Source organism: Pituophis catenifer, unplaced genomic scaffold (assembly GCF_029215685.1).
Source record: "Pituophis catenifer annectens isolate HBS135680 unplaced genomic scaffold, rPitCat1.0.hap2 SCAF_4, whole genome shotgun sequence".
Taxonomy (NCBI): Eukaryota; Metazoa; Chordata; class Lepidosauria; order Squamata; family Colubridae; genus Pituophis; species Pituophis catenifer.
The window spans coordinates 45,419,899-45,436,536 of NW_027256884.1; the positions used below are offsets into that span (position 1 = coordinate 45,419,899).

The 16,638-nt window shown below is 39.0% G+C and overlaps 1 protein-coding gene across 1 annotated transcript in view; it reads left to right on the forward strand.

Annotated features, from left to right (window-relative positions):
• WWC3 (WWC family member 3) overlaps nucleotides 1-16,638 on the forward strand; it is an 88,571-nt gene that overhangs the window by 30,024 nt on the left and 41,909 nt on the right. Inside the window, exon 3 of the mRNA XM_070942898.1 lies at nucleotides 6,972-7,175. Coding sequence (XP_070798999.1) covers nucleotides 6,972-7,175 — 204 coding nt within the window. The remainder of the gene's footprint in view (nucleotides 1-6,971; nucleotides 7,176-16,638) is intronic.

The following is a 16,638-nucleotide window of genomic DNA, read 5'->3' on the forward strand; positions in this document are numbered from 1 at the left end:
GATATTTCCAGGCTGGCCCCACAGGCCAAATTTAAGCATCCCATGGGCCAGATGCGGCCCATGGGTTTTGAGTTTGACACCCCTGTTTTAGAGAGTTGTTGACACCACTTGGAGGTTTATCTGTGTCCTCAGGATCACCTGAGTAGTGCAAATGGGTGTGGAGCCTTCTTGGAACTGTTGAAAGGACTGTATAGATGATGTCGTATCCCTCTCCCTTTTTTGTGAAGTGGTGGTTTTGTTTCCTCAATGTACAGATCTGCATTGTACTGCATATACCATGTTGCTCAATTTGTGTCTCGGTGTTCTATCCTTGTGGTGGACAAGCTTCTGCCTTAGTGTATTTTTGAGTTTAAAGTGTGTATATATGTTGTGTTGGTTGAAAATCCTCCTGAGCTTTTCATATATTCCTGCAACGCATGGAACAATAACGTTGCTTTGTTTGCTGTTCTCTTCTTTATTATGGAGGAGCTCTTTTTGGGGATTTGATGAAGGCCCAAGTGGGATAGCGACATGTTCCGAGAGTTTCTTTGATGTGTTTTAGTTCTTTTTCTTTCTCATCTTTGCTGATAGTGGTGTAGGGTTCTGATAACCCCCATTTTGTGCTCCAGTGGATGGTGGGAATCAAAATGTAAATCTTGATCTCTTGTGTGGGCGTTTTCTGTAAACTTCAATCATAAGGCTTCTGTCTTCCTTAATGTGTACTTAACAGTCCAGGAAGGCTAGACTATTTTCCTTAACAACTTCCTGTGTGAATTTGATATATCTTTCCACAGAGTTGATGTTTGGTGAAGGCTTCCAATTCTTGTGTTTTGATCTTGACCCAAGTATCATCCACTTACCTATATCAGTGAGTGGATGGAATTCCTGTGAAAGAGTTTAGGGCTTTGGTTTCTACCTCTTCCATGTAGAGATTGGCCACTGTGGAGGACACAGGTGAACCCATGGCGCAGCCATGTTTTTGTCTGTAGAAACCTTCATTATATTTAAAACAGGTAGTAGTCAGGCAGAAGTCCAGCATGGCGCACATGTGGTCTGGCCTGAGGTTGGTTCTGTCATCTAATAAAGTGGTTAGAAGTTTTGCAACATTGTAAGTGATAGAGTTGATGTTGCTGACAGTTGATCTGAGTGGAATTCCTTCTTTGTGGATTTTGGGGAGTCCATATATGCATGGAGTGGCTTTCCCAGAGTAAAGGGAGTAGTATTGTGGCTGCTTGATGGCATTGTCCTTCAGTAGTTGTTGCAGGAAATCAGTGACCTTTTTCTTGTAACTGCTGGTGGGCTGTCTCTTCAGAGTCATTCATAGCAGTGTCCTTCAGAAAACTGTTCATCTTGGCCTTGTAGTCATCTGTGTTCAGGATGACTGCATCTTCCTTTATCAGCTGGCAGGATGGTGATGTTTGGGTCTCTTCCTAGGGATTCCTGTTTAGTAGTAGTATTTTCTTTATCTAGATCAGGGGTGTGAAACTCAAGGCCCGCAGGCCGAATCTGGCCTGCTTAGATCTGGCCCACAGGGCTGACCTGGAAATATCAAAGGAATGGCTCGCAGTGCCTTTGCCGACTAAAAACAGGTTGTGGGGGGCCATGGGGGGGGGTCGCACGCAGCCCTTTTTCGGCCTCCATGGCCTCCTGCATCATTTTGCTGGCCAAAACAGGCCATGGGGGGCCTCACACAATGTGATGAGTGGTTATATGGTAAGATGTTTGATCTACCTTTTGAATGGCATCACCAACCCTTGGCATTTACTGTATTCCCTAAAGAAATTCATTATTCTTCATTGCTCCAGTGAGTTGTGAGAAGGCAGCAGTGATGCGATTCAAGTAATTCAACAGCCGGTTCTCCCTAATGACCGGCTGGATAGACATGGCTGGGGGGAGGTCATGTGACTGAGTAGGTGTGGCCAACTTGATGTCACTCATGGCATTTCCTAGAGAACAATAACCAGGGTATAGTTACCAGTAATTAAATTGGCCAGTTTTGAAGGAACTTTAAATGTGTTTTTTTTTTTATTTCAAGCACAGCTATACCTTTAAATTATCATGTAGTAGAAGCGGGCATCTTCAAATCCTACAGATACTTTGAACTAGAACATTCTATTTTTTTGCTAAAATGGCTGGTGCCAAAAAAAGATAAAAGTTCAAAACTATCTAAGGGTTACAAAGCTAGTTAGTCACTCCCTGGCTTTGGATTCAGTAATGGCATATAACGTACTAACGTGTCCATCCTTTGTGTATTTTCTGGGCACCCAGTGTTCTCCAGTGTGCTGAGGAGAATCCAAGGAATGGGTTAATTCTGCCTTTCTGCTCATTAGACTGAGTCTCAATATTTTGTAGCCACGCCTCTTGTGTCTGCGTCCCCAGTTTTGACTCAGTCATAGCGCTATAGACGTTTATAGATTAGTCCAACTTTCAAAATTTAAAGAGTAAAAGACAGAGAACTTCCCTTCCTTGTATTCTCACTCAAGCAGCAGGAAAGCAACTGGCTTCCTCCAACATTCCTCCAACATTTGCAAGGAGTGCGAACTGACAGGCAGGCTCCCCGGTCTGACTGGCATAGCCACCATTATCCAGAAGAGGTCCCTGGCCTCTTCCCGCAGTTTGCGGAGGGAACTGGAGTCACTGCCCGGTCTCTGTGCATACTTATTAGCGGCAATCAATTGGTCAGCCGCGGCAGCAGTGTTCCCACTCAGGACGAACCTGCCTTCTCCAAAGGGCTGGATTCACAAAATGGAGGCTTCCATGGCAACAGGAAACCACAAAGAAACCATAAGTGGGGAAGAATTGGGTTTCCCAGCCAAGCCCCAGGCCCCAAGGGAAAAATGCCGAAATCAGCTATCATAGAAGCAGCTCCGAATCAAGGCAAAAGCCCTTTCCTCCAAAAAGGCCACTAAGGCCAAGGAGAAGGATGCACAGAGGCATCAAAAGGCCCTGGACAAGGAGATTGCTAAGGCAGAGAAAGAGGCTGAGTGACGTAGGCAAGTGAATTTCCCCCAGGGGTGACACTATCATTCTCCATAGAGCTGGGGAGAGAGAATCCAGGAGTGGGTGTTGCTCTATCTTCTTCCTGGAGACTGAGCATGTGATCTTTTTTTTAGTTACGCCTTCCTTGCCTAGTGATCTACCAGTTTGGCTCAGTCGTCAGCCAGAAGAGACGTATGTGGCTTTGTCCAATCTATTCCTGGATTCTTCTAACTGAGCAAAGAAAGGAAAAACTGTTTGAAAGTGCTTTCAGCGAGCAGATTCATGCTGAAAGTGGTTTCAGCGAGCAGATTCAGGCTATGCGGTCAGCTGGTTAGTCACCTTTTCCCAGCTTTGATAGCCAAGATACCTGCCAGCCACACAACAGCGGAGAGGCTCCTTTTCCTTCCGGCTCTTAATCACTGAGCCAAGGCCCCAGGCTTCCTGCCAGGAGTTTTAAAGGGCGGAGGGGACTCAGTCACTGCCCAGCTTCGCTGGTAGCAGCATGCGTGCTTTGAGGTGCACTTTATAGCCATGGCAGCAGCAGCCCATTGCGGGCCAGGTCTGCCTTCCAAGCAGTGCAAAATGGTGGCTCCGGCGTCTTCCACCAGCCAGAAGCCTCAGTAAGGGGATAATAGGGCTTGTCCTATAGCCTCCCCGAGCTACAGGCTGAGCTCCTCCAGCCAGAGGGCTGCTGCCAAAGGAGCAGGAGAGAGAAGCCATAAGGCAGCTGCTCGGAGCGGCAGAGGCTCAAAGGCAACCAAAATGGATGCTAAAAAGGTACAAGAAGGCCATTGAAAAGGAACTGGCCAAAGCCCAAAAGGCTGGAAAGAGCCAGAACTTGGGAAGCCCTCCCAGAGGAGGAGCTGGAGTTTCCCGCCTTGCAGAGGAGCAACCGTTGGGCTGCCCTAATGAACCAAGCCTTTTGCAGCCTGTATGCTATAGCGCCTGGTCACCAGATGGCACTAGAGAGCTGTTTTCCACTATACAGATGGAATCAGTGGATAGATCTGAGGTTATTTCTGCTGCAACTCCCAGCATGTCTGTAGCAGGTTCAGAGAGGCAAATTTCTCTTTCAAGAACAGTGTCTGAGGCTACTTTTACACCAACTGCGGCGGGGCTCCACCCAGGGGAGGATAGTGGTTCAGAATTACCTGGCCATTTAAAATTGATGATATCCCAGGCTATATCGCAGGGAATTGCTGCAGGCCTGCAGCAAAAGAGTCAACCTCCCCAGAGTTTTCCATATTACTAGGCCCAGCAACAGCCAGCCATGACACAAGAATCCTGGTTGGACCCTAATAGCCTTACCTCTCAAGCTCCTTCCATTACGAGTGGGGACTCTCCTGCTGGGGAGGAAGAATTCATGGCCTTTTCAGAGGATGAGGGGATATCCTCTGATCCTTCGCCTTTCACAGGCCTTTTCTGTCCTGATTTATTCAAGTCCTTGTTATGCAAGGCCAAAGTCATAACTAATTTGGGATCTGAGTCTGTTCCTGATTCAGCTCAGAGTACTGTGGATTTGGGTCGTATGCTCTTTTCATAGCCAACTGTTGAAGCAGAGGTTATTCCATCGCCCAAGCTCTTCCTGGATGTGGTTCAGATGCAGTGGACCAATCCAGGGGCGGGTCTTTCCCCTACAGGAGCTGAAAAGAAGCTCTATAATGTAGCTGCAGACTTCTTGGAGGTCCTGCAAACATCTATGGTGGTTAAGCCAGTGGCAGCCTTGGCATCTACTGCCCTCCTGCCAGCTGATTGTCTCAAGAAGATGACAGGAAAGCAGAATTAGCTCTACGCAGTTAGAGCTGGGCAGTTAAGGCTGCCATGTTGGCTTCCTTTTTAAATAGGGCCTCATTGCTCTGGCTTTGCCAGATGCAGGCGAGGGTTCCTCCTGAAGAGGTCAGATGGCACCAAGACATCAACAAATTGATGCCTGCATGGGTTTTCAGCTGATGCCACCCTAAGTGCAGCAAAGTTTGTATCTAGATCTATAGCCTCCTTGGTCACAGCCGGTCCCATGTTATGGCTTAGGCATTGGCAGGCTGACAACAAGAATAAATGGAAGTTGGCATCTGCTCCCTTCACGGGCAGCAAGTTGTTTGGAGAGGCCCTGGAACCAATTCTGGTTGACTCTAAGGGCAGGGGCAAGACCTTGCCTTCCCTGTTCAGATGGGGTGATAGGCGCCCCTGCTTGCATATTTCAGGAGGCAGTCCTTTCAAGCCCCAGACACGGGACTCGACTACCATCAGTTTCAGAGACCATACTCTGACAGGCAAGAAAGACAACCAGACAGGTCGGAATTTCGGAGTCACCAACAGTTTCAGGGCAAGCAACCCTTTCGTGGAGCAGGAAGTCGCCCCTATCATCGCTTGAAGTGACTGCAGGGCTGCCCCGCCAATCGGCGGCTGGCTCAGCCTCCATGCCCATCAATGGGAGGCTACAACATCAGACAAGTGGATCCTCAGCACTGTGAAATTCGGTTTGGCTCTGGAATTTCTCACCACTCCCCCGAAGTTTTTTATCAGATGCCCCGTATCCAGAGACACATCCAAAAGAGGCCTTGATGGAATCAGCAGTTCAGCATCTACTGGACATCAAGGCTATTCAATCTGTTCCTCAGGACCAGCAAGGACAGGGTTTTTATTCAATCTTATTCGTGATCCAAAAGAGCTCCGGGGGTAGAGATCGATTTTAGATCTGAAGCGACTGAACAAGTGCCTAAAATACAAGTGCTTCAAGATGCAGTCCCTCCAGTCGATACTGGCGAGTATACAAGAGGGCAACTTCCTCACCTCCATAGACTTGATGGAGGCATACCTTCATATACCAATTCTGCCTGCCCACAGGGAGTTCCTTTGCTTTTCTTACGCAGACAAACACTACCATTACAGGGCCATGCCATTCGGCCTGTCGTCCGCACCAAGGGCATTTACAAAGCTATTGGAGCTCTGGCTGCCCACCTTTGAGCTCGGCCAATCAGGGTCCAGTGTTTGCTTAGTGACTACCATAAAAGTAATAATAAAATCAGGTTCGATTTGAGTTACAATCTCAATGATTGTGATGAGAATTTGGGTTCCATTTGTAGTTGTAAGTCAAGGTCTAATTGTAGTTGCAGTTCGTTGTTGCATCCAAACTACTTTGTAATAGTAATTTGTAAGAAAAAGACAAATTAAGAATCATTGTCTTGGCTTGTTCAGATATCTTTAAATATGTTTTCCAGTTAGGACAAGAAAAGAAACTATATGGGTAGTCTCGACTTACAACCACAATTGAACCCAAAATTTGCTAAACAAGACATTTGTTAAGTGAGTTTTGCCCCATTTTATGACCTTACTTGCCACAGTTGTTAGTGAAACACTGCATTTGTTAAGTTAGTAACACGGTTGTTAAGTGAATCTGGCTCCCCATTGACTTTGCTTGTCAGAAGGTCACTGAAAGTGATAACATGACCCTGGAACACTGCAACTGTTGTAAATATGAACCAGTTGCCAAGCATCCAAATTTTGTTTACGTGACCATGGGGATATTGCAGTGGTCGTGAGTGTGAAAATGGTCATATGTCACTTTTTTCAGTGCCATTGTAACTTCAAATGGTCACTAAACAAATACTTGTAAAGCCGACGACTACCTGTAGTTATAAAATTAAATAAATATTCCAGTATTTTGAAGTTGAACCAAAGGGAAAGAAATGGAGCAGGTTTACGGAAGCAGTGATTAAATTATGTCTAATTGTTAGGTTGATTCAGATCATTATCTATTTAGCATTATGCCTTATATAACTTGGTTGTAAAGTACATTTCTTTATTAAAGTACATTTCTTTATTAAGACTTCTATTGAAGTCTTAATAGACTGGATAGAATATAGTTTTTAAAGTTTAAGTTAAATGTTTGTATAGTTTTAGACATTAGTTTTTTTTTAATAAAAATGTGATTTAATTGCCATAATATGTGAATTTTGTACATCTCTGTGTTTTATCATTTAATATGTTGGAACACTTTTTTCCTTCTAAATCAGAACTCACACAAATTGAAGACCCAAGAGAGCAATGGAGAAGAGAACAGGAGCGCATGCTAAAGGAATATTTAATTGTCGCTCAGGAAGCACTTAATGCCAAAATGGAAATTTATCAAATTAAGCAGCAGCGATTTGAGCTAGCACAAGAAGAGTATCAACAATTGAATAAAATGTGTGAGGATGACAGTCACTCTTATGCAAGTAGTAAGTTTGCATTTCCTCTTCAAATAATTCAGATTTAAAGTTAAGATTTTATATATTTTAGCTAAGTTAAAAATCCCAATCCATCAAAAATTGTTCTGGATAACTTAAGGGTTTTGCATTACTAAAGACTATTAACTACATTTGATAGTATGTGCAATTTATTTATTTATTTTTATTTAATTGCAGGTTTTTTAATGATCTTTATCTTAAAAAAATCTTACGAAATTAATTCTTTATCTGAAGTTACTTGCAGAATAAAGGACCAATCTAAATTTTATGTGGAGGCTGGGATTCTGTTCCACAATATTTTTATTTAATGGAAAGCTAGTATAAGATATATTGTTGCTAACATTGGTCTACAAGTATTAATGTTACTACCAACAAAAGGACTGTCACTCATCTTTATACAGTGTAGTAACTGAGAATCATGCTTTATTTATACTGTATCAAACTTTTTCTCCACAAACTCATGGTAGCTAGCCTAATAGCTAGCATGGGAAATCGACCATTGAGCTTGTGTAACTGAGGATAGACTTGAACATGGATCTTTCCAATTATAGTCCAGCGCTTAAATACTAGATCTCTTTGGCTTCCTACAGTGGCTGATATACATTGCTCTGTTCTGAATGTGCCTGAAAAACAAACAATGAACAAAGTGGGAATGACTGTACTTTCTTATAGAAATCCTTCAGAATCCTGACTTCTATTGCTTATTATAAGTGAAACAATAGAAAAACAAATAGACGTTTGTTTGAGCAAGTCTCCTTGATTACATTGATATTAAACTTTGCAACTTACTTGAAATGAACACTGTTTCTTTATGAACAGCCTATCTGATAAATATAATAAAATTCTGATATTCACTTTCTGGAATTCAGAATGTGATATTTTCAAAATGAATGTTATCTAGACCAGATGAACTAAATTTAAGTTAAACTACTGAAATATTTTCAAAAGTTAGTAATTTGTATTCCAAGTCCCAATTATTCAATGCATATAGAGCAACACATTTGCTCTTAATCTAACCCAATTGTTCAAATCTAGAGATTTGGTTTGATTTGGTCATATCAGCAGGAAATATTTATGCATAAAATAATCTGTATTCTCTTTTTAAATATTGGTAAATGTTAACAATACTTCTATATTTAATCATTGTCCTCTTTTTGTGGAATAAATAGTGTGTTCCACTTACAAATGAATGCTTAAGGTCACTATTCAGCAAATAATGATGTATAAATTGGAAGTACAAATTATTCAAAATAAATAAATATTTTGTATAGAATATAAAAGTTAAGAATGTAAAAAGTTATAACATGAGGATAGTTCTTGGGAATCCTGTTATATTTATAATACAGATCAGTGTAGATGTAGATAAAAATGAAAGAAAAATGCCACATATTTCAAGTTGTGGGTGGTTTAAATAATTCAGAAATATAATTTTCATCTCAAAAATAAATCCATATTCATTCTTGAGACAAAACTAAAGGGACATCTGAATCTTACAGAATCTTTAAAAAACCAATCGTATAATAACATTTTTACCAAATTTTATTTTTTTCATAGTAGTGTACTTTGAATTTTTGGTGCTACTGCTGCAGCTTTTTACACTTATAATTTAAAATCAAAATACTTTATTTATTTAGTTTTAAAACTATTTTTCCACAATTCTGTTACTTCCCCCCCAAACCTTTTTCTAAGCAATTACAGTTGTCTTTTGTAAAGGCCCTTCTTTACCTATCCAACAGAAATATTAGAATACCTACTTTTCCTTTATTTGATTGGAGTGCTCCAAACTAAAGAGTCTAGAAAAATAGCTTGTTTAAAACAGCATTAGCTTAAACAAAATAAATTTCACTGCCTAGCTGCAAATATTAGTTTACTTTTAACTGTTCTGAAATATAACATGAGTTTTTTTTTACTAACTTCATCTTTTAAATTTCATTTTAATAAATTAGAGATGTTCCTTGTCTATTTATTCAGACAAACATCACACTGAACTCAGTAGGTTTTGTTCCATATTTAGTAAACAAAAGATTGGATTTTTTACTGGATTTTTTTCTTAAAGGTTAAGTTCTACTATTTGAAATGCAATATTGACACTAAACAAATGTTTATGACAAACATAACAACCGTTATGACAAACTTTGATAATATGTATACTTTTTCACATGTTAACAGTTGCCAACCATTTGCTCTGTTTAAGGACATAATTACTCTGATTAATATGTGGTTGGCATTTGCAGAAGTTTTTGGCGGCAGGGAAGTAGACAAAACAGCAACATAGAATATTGTAGTTTGTAAAGAGAAAATGTACTGCTACACTTCTAATTTTCTTTATGTGTGCTTTGTTTATTGTCATATTTTATAACACAGCATACACTGCAATTTTAAGACTACATTGGATGTCATTTGGCTGACAGGGTTGACAAAAGGGAAGTTCAAAAATAATGTTAGAAAGTGTTACTTCACAGAAAGAGTAGTGGAAGCTTGGAATGAACTTCCAGTAGAGATAGTGGGCCAATCATTGGTAACTGAGTTTAAAATGATTGGGATAAACACATGTCTATCACCCAACAAAATTTAAAAATAAAATAAATTTAAAAATAAACTTTAAAGGGCAGACTAGGTCTTTTTCTGCTATCACTTTTATTTGTTTCTGTGTTGTATAATAGTGATACAGGGTGCAGCTGCTTTATTCCAGTTTGTCTATTTAACTCAGTGTTATTTAAATTGACTGGAAACAGACCTTGGGATTCCTAATCCTAATTTATGAGACAAGGAATTAAATCTGGGACCTTTTGAATGCAAAGCAGAAGCTTTTTCCTTAAACTACAGATAGTTAGGAATCAGATAATGTGTTAAACTAGTGAAGATTTCATAGGCATGGTTCCCATGAAAGTGGAATCAAATGCAGGTAGGAGATCTACAAAAGCTGCATAAGAAGGACCTCTAGATCAGGAATCCTCAACCCTCAGTCTGTGGACCAGCACTGGGCATGCCAGAAATTGGGCCACATAAATAAGCGAAGCCCCATCGATGGGATGCAACCAGCATGCAAAACCATGCCACCTCCAGTCCATGGAAAAACCTCTCTCCATGGAACCAGTCCCTGGTGCCCAAAAGGTTGGGGGCCACTGCTCTAGATTTATAAGTATCTACTAGTGTTGAAGTATTACCACTGGATCTTAAACTAAATTTTGTCCTAAACCCTTCTAGTTCTTTAGCTAGGATAATCTTATCTTCAGTCCAGTAATAGAACTTCTTGAATGTTTGGCATAGAGTTTGCTGATTGTATTCAAAAGATTGATTGAATGATAATTGGCCAGATTTTCTTTTATCTTTTTTTTTTTTACATATTGCCATTATGATGGCTTGGACTTAGTTCCTTGGGAAGTGAATGGTATTGTCAATAAATGTAAAAAGTCCTGTGAGAAATGTCTTAACTGAATGAAGAAAATAAATTATTGCTTCATTCTTATTAGACAGTTTAGTTGTAAGATGCTTCAGAGAATTGCTTTTTTAATGGGAGAGTCAGAATAAAAATCAATAAATAACATTTTCTAGCTTCCTTTATTACACAATGGCTTTTAGTCTTTGATTGTACTTCATTCTACTCTCTCGATAACATGCAAAAAGTCTGAAGATCATATAGAATTAAAAGGAGCCTGGTAGCATCTTTTCAAACTATCAATTTTATTAAAAACCATGTGCTTTTGTTAACAGCTTGCTTCATCAGATGTAACTGTAACAAATATTTGCAGTATCTGAGAAAACTTCTGAAAGGGTGTTCCATGCAATACTGCTTTAGCACTAGAGTTGCATTAGGAATAGGATACCTCACTCAGGACGTGGTGGACCTGGTGGACAGAAAAGAAACATTTACAGCCTTCTTTAATGCTGCAAATAGAATATAATCCAGACCCTTTCAATTTTTAATATATTGTGATGTTACTGAAATCAACTTTAATTCTCCTACTACTATGTTCTCCTAAAAGGAAAAAAAGGCCCAATATATCAAAAGATCAAATAACAACACCAGATCCCACAATTGTTTAAAAAAACAGAGAAAAAACCCATACAATTGTAGCTGAGAACTGCTAAATTAGTCTTCTTAAGGTGTAGAGCCACCTAACCCCCATGAAATAAAACAATACTGAATTATCTTTTAAAATAACTATAATTCATAGTTTTTCAGACACTATGCTTCTCCATCAATGTTTGTATAGCAATGCTTTATGTTATTTGTTTGAATAGGCAAGGTAGTAGAAAAGAAAAAGTTAGAAAAATAAGAACTGGGATAGAAAGATTAGAGACCCATATCTAGAAAACTACTGCCCAATCCATCAAACTGCTGGATTTCTTAAGTGGTTTATTTATTTATTTTGGTGCATCTGTGTGAGAAACTCTTCTGTCCATGGCAGAGTCATCAGTACAAATGGGGCAGTTGCAGCAGTGATTGCAAATGGATCTCTGGCCCTAAAAGCCTTCTTCATTGCCAAATATGATGCATCATCTCGTTACTGCTTAGTCTTTAGCAGAATAAACCATATATCTCAAAGAGAGTACTTCCCCTTGACTGGATATGAATGTTTTATTTTTTAAAATAAGCTTTGATTCTCTGGAGGGCTGCAAAGTTTATTGGCCCAAGGCAGTTTTGATTTGACAACTATGCTAATGTTGAGAGGTAACTTGCAGAATTGAACATGAAATTTGCTTCTCCAATAAATAAGCGTTTAATCCAGTTGCTGGGGCAGGATGTGACTGAAATGAAGTTAGCACGTCATAGAACTGGTATGTTAATCTAGCTGATGAGATATAGTATGAATTGGTGTGACAAGTTATCCTTGACACACAGCAGTTAAATTAATCCACATCTGTTTACACATTAGTGCAATGCTTAAGGAGTTGTAAGCACAGATGGAATGGAAAGATATCACTTCTCTCTCTTCTTCCCTCTTTCATTCACTAGAGACTTTAGAGAATGAATCATTCCAGATCCAGTAGAATTCTACTCTGTCCAGAAGTAGTGCCATCATACATGGGAATAATACTAATGCTATGGACAGTCTCAACACTTCTGGGAGGGTAACCAGCAAAGCTGATTTAAATATTGAAGTTGTGGGATAGAATTTGCCAGCAAATACTCTATTTGATTTTGGTAAGGATTTATGTCAGGATAAGTCTTGATGACTCCAATCACCAAGGGCAATAAGTGTGAGATAACCAGAAAATAAGTGATGCCTAAACTTGTGAAACAACTTTTTCACAGTCATCCAATCATACTGAAAACCCAGCCAGGTGGCAGAATATAATTGTAGATTGTAATAGGGTTTTGGTATAGCGGGTAATTGTATAAAACAATCCACTTCATGAAAATATACTCTTCATTGTTCTCCATCTTGTCTTATTTGAAGCAGTTGGTGGTCAGTTTATATGCTTGGACTCAATCATTAAGCTCACAAAACTATTGCAACTTTCAGCAACCAAACCAAATATGTTCTCATGTTTTAGCCTCTCATACTTTTCAGGAGTCCTGGGAATGACCTGGCTTCCGGCTCACAATCCATGTATTCAGTGGGACCACAATGACATCACCTTTGACTGCATGCAAGATTTGTAATCCTCAGAGGGTCAGACACTCATCAATCAGAGTTTCATAGGAGGAGGGCCTTCAACCTTGTCATCCAAATATTTGAAGTATGCAGATGTATTGGAAGAGTCAGATCTTAATCTGAAATACTGATTCCACAAACTTATCCCTGGATAAGTGTAGATAACAATCAGCTCCATTATACCCATTGTTGGGCAGTCTAAAGTGTGTGTGTGTGTGTGTGTGTGTGTGTGTGTGTGTGTGTGTGTGCGTGCACACAGTGTGTGTGAGAGGAGTGTATGTGCCTGTGTGTCTGAGAGAGGGAGAGGGAGAGGGAGGGAGGGAGGCAGAAAATCTGCCAAAACGATTTATCTGTTAATTTTCTTCTTCCAGCACATACACCTTTTAGTAAAAAGAAAGGTAGCTTTCTTCGTGTTGTCTGCTTTCTTAATCCCTCTAAACATTATGGATCACTTGTTTTTTTTTCATGATTTCAAAGTTCTTAGAATGATTACAGAAAGAACGAGTTTTCAGTCAGGCCTCGGGATTTACAGTAGCAATCACTATGGGAAATTTGAATACACAAAATTGCATTCAACTGTCTTTTATTGACAAATTGCCCTCATTCAGAAATTGGTTAATTCTACTTTCTATGATTTCCTAACATTTTTTATTGTTAGTTTGGTTGAGCTATTTGAGTTGAGTAATTTGAGGGCCCTTTTCCATTGGGATCAGTTCTTTTGAATCTGTACATATTTATCATTTTAAGTTAGAAGAATTTATTTTTAATCTGCCTATATCGGCTTACCTGGAATATTGCTTCTCATTTGAGAGTACACAGTTATAGAATATACATCCAAAAACAATTCGTCACACACTTCCAGGAATTACAGCAATTTTAAATTTTGACCAATGTTTTTCATAAATTTATTCTAGCACTCTCTTCAGCCATTTATCCAATTTGTTAAGACTCCTTTCTTTGGAATTTTAAGACTTAACAAACTTAATTGACTCACGCAAGCCTCCAGTTCTAGCCTATTCCCAATCATCCTGCTCCTTAATCATACAGGCTGGTGCTTCTGATTTTACTGAGGGAACTATGCTATTTCAGTCTGCTGTTGTTTCTGGACATAATGTTCCTTGTACATTTCTTTTTTCTTGTCCATCATCTACCAAATTAATGTGCAACATTATTAACAAGGAGTTTTGAGCTATCTAAAGATGTCTTTCAGACATAACATCTACTGTATTACATGTAACTTCCAGAAGATGTTTGGCCTGATCACAAGAATATGAAACATCTAAAGAAGTCTATTCTATATCAGTATAGGTGGACACAATTTTTTCTTATTTGATTTTTGGATTTCTTATATTCCACGAAGACATAACCAGCAAGCTGATGCATTGTCATATAATCCAAAACCATCTGTGCCTTACAACCCTTCCTGGGTTTAACAATCTGTGCCCGTAAAATTTTAGAGGACTGTTTCCCCAACTCCACTCAGAGATAATCTTGGGACCAGGAGGAATTTTTTGCTTTAACGAACTAGCAAAGCCTGCAATTAATTTGATCTTTCTGTCAGCCTTTATTTTAAGTTTTGGATAAATTTGGCCATCCCATGGTTTGATGAGCTAATAAGACTAGTGCCATCTTGGAGAAATATAAATACAAACTAGTCTTCACACACACTCACACAAACACACAGAATATACAGAATGTTGTGGAAGACAAATTCTCTCTCTCTCTCTCTCTCTCTCTCTCTCTCTCTCTCTCTCTCTCTCTCTCTCTCTCTCACACACACACACACACACACACACACACACACACACACACACAAAGAGAGAGAGAGAGAAATTATATAATTTCTTACAAATGTTTTATGTATTCATCCAGGCATTACTCATCCTTTGTGACTATCTGTGCATACACATCCCTACCCCTCACCTGCACTTCTAACCCATGCTTGTCCTGGAAGTCTCCAATTCCTTCAAGAGCTTCAGGCAGCTCAGTGCCTTCTTCAGGAACAGTTACTATATCAAGGCTTCCTACAGGTGTCTTTCTAACCCTATAACCAGGAATATTTTCCTGAATTCCATGAGAAATAGTGTTTTGCTTTCTACCAAGCATATCCTATCTATGAAGTCATATAACTTAGATATGAAATTTATTGGACCATTCCTTTTTGGCAAAAGTCAGTCTGGTGGTGTTTTACTTTTTGTATTATTATTATTATTTTTTTTTTGTATTTTATTAGTTTGTCAAACATGTACAAGATAGCAGGCATATCCATAAACATGGATATGAACGAAAGAAATAAATACAAATAAATGGGGACAGTAGGACAGAGATGGTAGGCACGCTGGTGCGCTTATGCACGTCCCCTTTATGGACCTCTTAAGAATGGAGTGAGGTCCACGGTGGACAGTTTAAAATTGAAGCTGTGAGGGTTAGAGGATGTATTAACGGATTCAGGTAGAGCATTCCAGGCATTGACCACTCTGTTGCTGAAATCGTATTTTCTGCAATCGAGTTTGGAGCTGTTTACCTTGAGTTTGTACCAATTGTTTTTTTGTTACTTGCACCTTTTTCGTATGCTGAAGATACATCAGTTTTCCATAATCCTCACTGCTTCAGGAATAACTTCTCTGGGCTTAGCACATCTTGACTATCCTTTCTATTTTGGCAGATAGGAAAAACTTTGAAATGGAACAGATTTTCAGTTCTCAATGCTGGAGAGGCTCGACGGATTATTTAAAATAAGTTTGACTCTAAAATTCTTCTTGATAGGAATGTGGATATGTCAACACGTAGCTGCTCTAAATATATAGAAACATAGAAAACTGACGGCAGAAAAAGACCTAATGGGCCATCAAGTCTGCTCTTTTAGTTTTTTGTTTTCTTTTTAATTTATTATTTTTTAATTAACAAGGTTTCCCCAAAGTACAGGTAGTCCTTGACTTACAACCATTCATTTACTGACCATTTGAAGTTATAAAAGCACTGAAAAAAGTAACTTGTGACTGTTTTTCATGCTTATGACCGCTGCAACATCCCTGTGGTCATGTGATCCAAATTTGGATGCTTGGCAACTGGCATGTATTTGTCATGGTTGCAGTATCCCAAAGTCATCTGATCATCTTTTGTGACCTTCTGACAAAGTAAATGGGGAAGCCAGGTTCACTTACCAATCATGTTACTAACAACTGTAGTGATTCAGTTAACAACTGTGGCAAGTAAAGTTGTAAAATGAGACAAAACTCATTTTGCAAATCTCTTGCTTAGCAACAGAAATGTTAAATTCAATTGTCATAAGTAGAGGACTACTTATATGGAAAAAATAGCAATAGCAAAAAATACTGCAATCAAAATTGGTAGAGGAAACAGTTGGAAATAACTTCACTTTTAGTATTATAGTAAAGATTGGTTCCTAGCTATATTGAGTTAAATGAGTTTTAGAAAGTTCTTTTCTGTTTGAATCTGATCAGGGGAGCTTGAAAATGTCCATGCTTTCATTCCTTTATATGTAATCTCCTTTTGTAAATTAATTTCTGCTGTGAAGATAGATGTGTATGCTTTGATTTTCCCAGAAATAAAAGAGCTGAGCTAGCAATTGTGACAGATGTTGAGGCAGACCTAGTCCATTAATTATATATAAACTACTGTGCCTGAGCAGTTTATGTATCCTTGTCTCATTTGCATTAACAATCATGGTTATTTAAATGGTATCATTTAGTAAAGATTTCCTAGACTATAAATATAATGCAGAAACAAATTACTGGATTTGGATATATTTAGTCTGAGTAAATCTAGGTTAAGTAACAATTCAGGGCAGTTTATACAATTATTTATTTAATAAATGTCACTTTGTGATT